The 9,559-nt window shown below is 41.2% G+C and overlaps 1 protein-coding gene across 1 annotated transcript in view; it reads left to right on the forward strand.

Annotated features, from left to right (window-relative positions):
• The window catches only part of CCDC170 (coiled-coil domain containing 170), a 153,997-nt gene that overhangs the window by 108,960 nt on the left and 35,478 nt on the right, over window positions 1-9,559 (forward strand). Inside the window, exons 7-8 of the mRNA XM_007943229.1 lie at window positions 2,881-3,081; window positions 7,019-7,192. Of these exons, the coding sequence (XP_007941420.1) occupies window positions 2,881-3,081; window positions 7,019-7,192 (375 nt within the window). The remainder of the gene's footprint in view (window positions 1-2,880; window positions 3,082-7,018; window positions 7,193-9,559) is intronic.

Below are 9,559 nucleotides of genomic sequence, written 5' to 3' on the forward strand. Positions count from 1 at the left end.
TTTATTGTGATGTGGGTGAAGATTTACAGAGCAAATTCACTTTCCATACAGCAGTTCACATACACTTTGTCTCATGTCATTGACCACAGTTTAGCACAATGCAACAGCTCCCCTCCCACTTCCTCCCCATAGTTACCACTTCCCAGTGTCCATCCCTCCATACTCTCCTTCAGGCAGGATTTTTATGTTACAATCTTGAGGTAGAATCCTTCTCCCCTTGGGGAACCTTGTTTTTTGCTCTTAAGGTCTTTAATTATTTGGATGAAGTCCACATATATTATGAGGGCATTTGACTGCTAACCAGAAGCCTGGTGGTTTAAACCCACCAGCCACTCCTTGGAAGGAAGACTGGACAATCTACTTCTGTAGAGATATTGCCTTGGAAACCCAAGGAGGGGTTGCTATGAGTTGGAAACAACTCAACAGCAGTGAGTTTGGTTTTGGTTTGATTGTAAATGTTAATTTCATGTTAATACCTTTATAGTGACATCTAGACTAGTATTTTTCCAAAGAACTGGTCACTGTAGCCCAGCCAAGTGGACACAAAAAATTAACCTTCACAAGGATCATTATAACTCCCTCAGTCCAAATTACTGCAGTTGCTTAAGTTGTCCTCTTCAGAATGGAGTCTTAACTGGTAGACCCTATGGGAAGCCTTTGCTTTCTCCCCAGTTAGGTCTGCAGGGTGATGACTGTGGCTACGTGGTGACACAGTTCTCTGTCTCTCCAGCTGAGGCTTTCTGGGCCTTTTTTTCTCTTCAGTTCCCTTGGCAGCCAACTGTGAGATAGGAGAATCCTTGAAGCCTCCTCAGGTAGAAAGACTTACTTCCTACTGGAGTTCATTGGGAGAACAGCTCTCTTACTGTGCAGAAATGCACATTATCCCATGGATAATTCTATGAGAGCTGGCTCCAGAAGGCAGCATTTGTGGACAATGTCTCTTGGTCACATTCTGTCAGTTCCCTTGTGGCTGTATAGGGACAGTCACTATTTCTCTTGCATTAAGATCACATCCTTGATCAGGTAGGTGATGCTCAGGGGAAGCCTCATATCCATAAACAAACAAACAAGCAAAAAACCCTCACTACCATCCAGTCGTTTCAGACTCAATGACTCCTCCTTTCCGAGGCAGTATCTCTAGGGAAGTAGATTGCCCAACCTTCCTTCTGAGGAGTTGCTGGTGGTTTGAACTGCCAGCCTTCTGGCTGGCAGTCAGATGACTTAGGCACTATGCCACCAGAGCTCCTCATATTCATAATGATGTTCAAAATTTTCTTGGGAAGCATAATCTTGTGCATATGTCTCTAAAGCAGTTTACCATCAAATGTCTTGTTTCACTTTCAAATCTCATTGTTCTTCCAGGAGCCCTGGTGGTGCAGTGGTTAAGCGCTTGACTGCTAACTGAAAGGTGGGTGGTTGGAACTCACCAGCTGCTCCATGAGAGAAAGACGTGGCTCTCTACTTCTGTAAAGATTTATAGTTTTGGAAACTCGATGGGGCAGTTCTACTCTGTCCTGTAGAGTCACTATGAGTCAGAGTGGACTCAATGGCAATACGTTTGGTTTTAGAATGTCTTCTTGCCTTTAACCTTGGTTGTTTATAAATAAGCAAGAAGGAATTATATATATTTTGAAAAAACATAGACTGTAAATCTGAAAGAGTTGAGAAGTTCCCATTTCTGTGAAAATGCTACTGTAGTGTTATGGAGATATCCTGGCCCCTTCCAAAGTAAATCATCAAAACAAAACAAATATATCACCCCAAACTTGGTGATTGTATTGAATTCAACGTTTATATGAAAGCTGAATTGAGTGAAAACGATTTGCGTGCTCTCAAAATGTGTATCCTTGGTAAACTTTTGCTGATCTTGGTTAAAGGAGAAGGTCAAGACAAAGAGAGAAGCTTCAGGGAAGAAGTGGGAGCACTGGACCAGGTAGAGGGCTATGAAGCATCGTACAGGCCCTTATTGGAGGGCGATTATTTTATGCCTGGAAAAGGAGGTATAATCAGAGCCGACTGCAGAGCCGCTAGTAGGTTTGAACCATTGACTTTTCAGTTAGCATCTGAGCACTTAACCACTGCATCATCAGGGTTCCTATCTTGTACAATGCCCTATTTAGAGTTGCCATCTTAAAGGGATTTTGACCTTTCTTTGAAATTTGAGAATTGTAGTATACACTGCCATAACTTTAGTACTTAACTACCCAATACTCAATGTTATGTGCCGTCAAGTCAGACCCCACTCATAGCAACCCTTACTTGAGTTTCCGAGGCAGTATCACCCATGGAAGTAGGTTGTCCCATCTTCCTTCTGAGGAGTGGCTGGTGGGTTTGAACCTCCAGCCTTCTGGTCAGCAGTCAAGTGCCTTAGGCACTATGCTACCAGAGCTCCCATAGAGATTTGAAAAAATACAGTTTGAAAAAATGTATTTCTGCACTAAAATTATCTGTAAGGGTTTTTAGGTTATTAATCAAGATCAATTCACTATATAATCTTTAATCAAATATAAGTAGTGAAAGAGTTTCTTTGGGGAAATGATGTTTTTGTAGATTTTTAAAAGTACTTTTGTCTAAACTATATTTCCTTCTAAGCTTTGAAATTCCTAAATTAATGGCAGTTTTGGAGTTAAGTAAATGTTATCCATAAATATTTATCAATTGATCTGTTTAAGTAATTATATGAAAATTAATTAAATGAACGTAGGTTTCTTTCAAACTGAGGCAAATACTACTATCAATTATTTATTATTATTATTTTTTACAAAGACTCTAGAAGTTGGTGTTAGAAATAGTTGTGCTGCCCAGGCTGAGCACTAGATTTTAACACTTTGTTTCATCTGAAACAAGGCTTATCCTTGTTGTGTTTCTCTTGGTTTCCAGATGGTCTCTCAGCTTGAAGCCCAAATATCTAAGCTTGTGGAACAGTTGGCGGATGAGACAGGGTCGCACCAGAAGTCTCTGCAGAAGGCCCAGGAAACGGAGAAGAAGTTGGAGACTCTTCAGGGCCAACTGGCACACCTGGAGGGGGAGCTGGTCTCTGGAGACTTTGTGCGCGACAACCTGAATTTTGAGAAACAAAAAGTAATAACCCATGCGTCGAAACATCTGTTGCAGTATCACATTTTACCTGAAAACGTTCTGAATCTTATAGGACTTAGATTGATCAAGTTCTGGCATGAACAAATTTCAGGGAACAATGGACACTGTTTTGGGGTCTCTTCCTATTGTGTTGAAGTTTCCTTGATTCAAATCAGTTCAGTTAAACTCAACAGGCATTTACTGAATACCTGTTACATCTGAGGCCCAAAGGTTGGGGGCTGAGGTATGAGTAATACACAGCTCCTGATCTCATATGGCTCATACTGAACGGAGGGGCTAGACGTTCAAATCCTTTCTCATATTCTAAGGCTGTGGGCGTTATAAGAGATACGTTGAACAAATAAAGTGCTTTGGGAGTACACTGAAGGCAGTGATAACTTCTGGATCCATGGAGGGTTTGCAGAGGAGCTGTCTTAGTTCCCTAGGGTGGCCATAACAAAATATCCACAAGGTATGTGAACAGAAATTTACTTTCTCACTGTTTTGGCGACTGGATGTTTGAATTTAGGCTGTTGGCTCAGGCCCCTGAGGGAAGATTCTTCCTTGTCTCTTTTAGCTTTTGGTAGCCCCAGGCATTCCTTGGCTTGTAGAGAGATCTTCACATGGTGTCTTTCCCTTGTGTGTGACTCTCTCTTCATGTCTGTTCTCCGCTTTCATAAGACAGCACTCAGAAGGGGTCAGGATTAGGACCCAACCTACTCCAGTATGATTTAACTGATTAGATCCTCAAGGACAGACTCTGTTTCCACAAACAAGGTCACATTCAGAAGTACAGAGGTTAGGATTTCAACACATCATTCTGGAGGACACAATGCATTCCATAACAGGACGTGATCGTTTTCAAAGATAAGTAGAGTTTTAGTAGAGAGAAGGGGCAGATACTGTAGGGAGAAGAGTTTGAATAAAGAAATGGAAGCGTACGGGGGCATAGTTTATTCATAGAACACAGGTTACTCCTGTGTGATTGAGGCATGGCACTCTCTGTGGGGCTAAGGCAGAAAAGACTGGGAGAGCAAGTTGGGGCTGGATTATGAAGATGGCGTGCTCTGTATTCTGTAGGACATGAAGCGAAATACTGATTCAGAGCACCACAATATTTTAGAAAGATAATTTTGATGTCACTGTGGGCTTGAGACTGCAGTGAGAGAGACTCAGAAATGATGGTGACAAGGACCCAATGGGAAGGAAGGAGTAGAAGGGATGCAGACTTAAGATGTGACAATGGGTGACTTCAGAGAAGCAGTTTTAGTAGAGGGGTGGAGAAGACAAGCTAGTTTGTGTTGGCTGAGGGATGACCAGAAAGGGAAAGGGTAGAGAATTAAATGTAGACTACGGCACATAACAACAACAACCACCACCACCGTGAAATTTCGTGACCAAATAGGAGTGAGAGATGAGTCAGTAGCTGTGAAAAATGTGACCAAAGAAGGGTTTTGCTGGAAAGGATGGGAGAGGGAAGTGTTGGTGGGCTGCAGGAGTCTGTAAGAGGGGAAGGGAGGAAGAGAAAAGGAGACAGATGGAATTAAGCACATAGGTGTGGAATTTGGCTATGAAAAATACTCCTGGGTTAAAAAATCTGCACTCTAGAAATTCATTCATTTTCATTGTTCTGTACTTGAAAATAATTGAGGAAGTACCATGCCTGCATCATATGAATATAATGACTCATTTTAGTTGGGATTATGCCAAAATGACTCTCAGTTATGAAAGCAAATTATGTAAGCTGCTTGTGTCCCTAGTGAACTTCTCATGGATAACTATCTGTGAAATGCATTGCCTAGTCATGGCAGTGCGTGTGTAAAATGGGAGAGCAATGTTACACAGAGTTTAAGTGCTGTTGTGGTAGTTGACATGGAGTCGGTTCCGACTGATGGTGACAACTGCATGGGTTACAGAGTAGAACTGCTCCATAGGGCTTTCTTGGCTGGAGTGTTTATGGAAGCAGATCACCAGGCCTTTTCTTCCATGGGGCTGCTGTGTGGTTTGAACTGTAGTCAAGTGCAGACCATTTGCATGACTCAGGCATGTAGATAATTGAGGTTTACACAGAATAGTGTAGGATACACAATTTCCTATCCATGCCAAACCGTGTCAAATGTACATAATATATACAGTTATATTTCATTTCTGGGAAGTTAAAATTCCTAGCAGCATAACCCTCTAGGGCATAGCCAAGATCCCGGAAACAGGCACTTCCCCTCTTGAGCAATTCAGCCAGAGCAGGCCTGGCTCGGCCCTGTGGCAATCCTCTCAATCGTCTTATAGATCCTCGCATGTTAAGTGGATGGGTCACATGTAGAAATAAAAAGTAAATAAAAAGAGACTTTCATATCTTTTATAAACAAAGATATAAAAGATACCAACTTATTTAAAATACAAATAATAGCAGTTTTTACATTTCTACACACAGATTTCAAATCAAACCAAACTCACGGCCATCAAGTTGATTCTGACTCATAGCAACTCCCATTGGGTTTCCAAGTCTAGAAATCTTTATGGAAGCAGATTTATTCTGCAGATCAGAAATTAAAAATTCTAAGCGGAGAGCTTATAAAGCAATAAGAAGTGAGAACTTGATGATGAAGAAAAAACAGCACCCCAAAATGAGCAATATTCATGATGACTGACTCAAAGGAAGAGATTAAATTGTGCTTCTATCTGTGCTATTTATGAAAATTGGAAAATACACACTTACACGTAGGTTGGGCAATCCTACTTCCGTAGTGATACTGCCTCGGAAACCCAAGGAGGGGTCGCTATGAGTCGGGTTTGACTCGACGGCACATAACAACAAAAATTAAAAGGTAGCTAGTTCTGGGCTTTAAGCTGAGAGGCTTCAGTCATCAGGAATTTATACTTATTTTAAACATTTCGTTGCCAGCACGTGCCAGATGGATGAGGAGTAACTGTGATGGGAAGAACATAAGTAAGATAGAACCTGAATTGTGAAAGTGCATCATAGAAAGACCACTGATTGGTTCACTCCTCCAGCAAACAGTTAGCATCTGTTGTATGTGTGTGACCAGAGAGGCCACAGAAATCAGCCGAGGAAAACCTCTAAAACAGTTTTGTACCTTTAACTTGTTAAAATATGAACCTTGACTTCCTTGCTCTAGTTTAGAATGTTGTTCTTTTAACTTTGATAAACTAAAAACTTCAAAGACAGTATCTAAAGTGTTTTGACTTTTTTTTTTTTTAATAAAATGGAGAGCTTTGCTTTGGCGTCTCTGGATGGCATGAATGGCTAAGTGCTCAGTTACTAATGGAAAGGTGGGTGGTGTTTTAAGTCTACCCGGAGACACCTTGGAAGAAAGTCCTGTCAATCCACTTCCGAAAAGCTGGCCACTGAAAATCCTATGGAGCACAGTTACACTTTGACACACGTGGGGCAACTTGAGTTGAAACTGAAGTGACGGCAGTTGTTCTTTCCTTTTTTTTTAATCGGCCAAACAAGAGTTAAATGGCAACTGGTTAAGTTGTCATATTCCCCCTTTGAGACGAGGCTGCAGTGAGGTGGGACAGATCCTGGTAAAAAGATACATGGACAGGTGGATTCCAGGAGCTGGATTAGATTAGCCCGAGAAGGACATCACCGCAGGAGCACGTTTCCAAAAGAGAGATGAAGATGCTGTGGGGCACACAGCCAGGTTGTCATACGGCAGGGCTAAAGGCGTGTGTAATACTAGACTGAGCATCAAGGTCATTGACTAGGCGAGCCAAGGGACTTTGAACAAAGAGTAGAGCATGGAGCTGGCTGGCTTGTTCAATAGCCCATTACCAAACATTGGGTTTGGGGTTCAGGCCCCATGTGGGTTTAATGTGAACTATCTGTAAACTTGAGAAAAAGAGAAGAATTCTGTGAGATTACCCAATTAACTTTAATTTTTGTGTTCCATTTTCATTTTTGTTCTTGGTTTAGTATCTTAAATTTCTGGATCAGCTTTCAGAGAAAATGAAGTTGGACCAGATGGCTGCTGAACTTGGCTTTGACATGCGTCTGGATGTAGTTTTAGCTCGCACCGAGCAGCTGGTCCGCCTTGAGAGCCATGCAGTCATTGAAAACAAGACGATCGCCCATAATTTACAGAGAAAGGTAGGGCTATTAAAACGTGTTAGTGTTGAGGGAAGGAATTTCTGAGAAACCCAAATACTGCACAGTAATTTATCTGTACCCGATTTACCAATGTGGCTAGGAAGCCTAACAATATACATTTAGAATTTAACCTGTATTTCAAGTCTGAGAGGTTGGAGTGAACCACTTAAGATTATAGTTGATTGTGAGTAGAAGAGACCAAAAATAACAGTTGCTTAAGGAAATAAAAATATATTTTTTTTCCCCTTCATATAAAATTCAGGAGCTAGACAGTTTGGGTCTGGCGTGGCAGATCTGCCTATAAAGTCCTCAGAGAACCAGGCTCATTCCAACTCATGAGTCTGCCTCCCTAGGATGGCCCTAATCCTCTTCTCCTTGATGGTTCCCAGAGCCATTACATTTTGCTCCAGGCAGAAGGATGGAGAAGGAAGGAATGAAGGAAGAGGGGAACAAAGGAGCATGTGTGAGCTGTCTTTTAAAGAAGGCTCCTGGAAGCTGTACATGGACTTGTGTGTGTGTCCCACAGCCAGAATATGTTCTAGTGGTCAAATCTAGCTACAAGGGAGGCATGCAATGTAGTCTTTATTTGGGGTAGCCATTTGCCTAACTAAAAAGTTCACTGTTTCTGTTGCTATGGGGAAGAGGAGAACTGGTTTCCATCTGGCCATCTCTGCCTTTGTAAATTCTATTGCACTAGAAAGTGGAGAAAAGAATATTTTCATTCAATCCAAGGAAGAGTTAGAGATAATTTAGATTAAGAAAAAGGATGAATGGATGAAAGGATAAAAATATAATTATTAGTTACCTAATTATTGGTATTGGGGAATGAAGTAGGAAAACACAGATGTGTTCTTACAATAGTCCGTAGGAAAATTTGTGGTAGGATGATGGTGTAGAGGTTGTGTAACGGGTGATATCTGGTTTCCAATTTGGCTCTCCCAAGCTGTGTGATCTTGGGCAAATTACATATCTCTCTGTCTCTGTTTCCTCCTATTGAAGATGGAGATGAGACCTAACACATGAGGTAGTTAACGATTGCTGTATTTTTGCATATAACAGGCCCACAGAAACAAAGTACATATGCATGTAACACACAGAGAACACATAGGAAACTAATGTGTGAGGGGGTTGCACTGTTTGCAAGGCACCATATAACATATCCTTTATTTGCGTAAAAATATGGTGACAACACTTTTAAATTCTTGGCTCTAGTCACATTTGGCCTCTTCTCTGTATCATTAGGAGTATTTCATAAAAGAAAGCAGACAAATCCTATGACCATCAGAGAAATGAAACTGAGCTACAGTTCTTTCCAAAGTTCACAGATAATTGATTTTCTTTCCAACTGTCTAATACCATTCCTTCTTGTCTTGTATAATTATGAAAATTGCTAGTGTAACCATAGGAGCTCTGGTAGCGTGCTGCCTAAGGCACTTGACTGTAACCAGAAGGCTGGCAGTTAAACCCACCAGCCACTCCTCGGAAGGAAGGTTGGTCAATCTACTTCCATAGTGATACTGCCTTGGAAACTCAAGGAGGGGTCATGTAACAGCAACAACAAGTGTAACCATTTACCAGTGTAAAAGTGTAATAGAGTAGAATTTGACATGGAGAATTTCAAGGAAAGGAGTTTTCTTAGTTTCCTAGTCCTTAAAGGCTTTAAATGCCAAAAACTTATTTTCTCATAGTTCTGGAAGCTAAAATCCATATCAGTGCCTCAGCCTTATTGATACCTTCTGTGCCTTTCTCCTAGTTTCTGGAGAAATTCCTACTTTCTGCTAATCCCTGGCATTCCTTTTCTGTTTAATGATGTGCCCATGGCATGTATGTATCTTTCCATGTCTGTTTCCCCGTTTTATAGACACCGAGGAGAGATTCGGTTAGGGCCCATGTACTCGCGTATGACCGTGTTTGACCTAATGGCTAACAAAAGGATAATCCTGTTTCCAAACAAGGTCACATTCACAGGTACAGGGATTAGGACTCCAACATCTTTCTGGGGGACACAATTCCATTCATAATAGAAATTCAGTTAGAGAACTATTAAAAAGGCCTTGTTGGAAAGTGATCTGTGGCTTGGACAAGGCTATCACTGTTTGGCAAGATACTCAAACCACATTTTAGCAAGTCCTTCACACTCCTCACACTTTACAAGTGCAGAGTTTATAATTAGGGAAAATGTGACACATTTCAGCTCTCAAATTCTCTAATTCTACATAATTCTGATTACCAATGTTTGTAACAGATGAAAGAGGTGCCTGTACTTAATGCTTCATTCACTAATGGTGACCCAGGAGGATTTTTCACTGTAATTTCCTTCATCACGTTTGATTGCCAGCAATAAGTGGTGTTGGAGGACCTTGTTCT

This window comes from Orycteropus afer, unplaced genomic scaffold (assembly GCF_000298275.1).
Source record: "Orycteropus afer afer isolate SDZICR_OR568_19922 unplaced genomic scaffold, OryAfe1.0 scaffold00101, whole genome shotgun sequence".
Lineage (NCBI taxonomy): Eukaryota > Metazoa > Chordata > Mammalia > Tubulidentata > Orycteropodidae > Orycteropus > Orycteropus afer.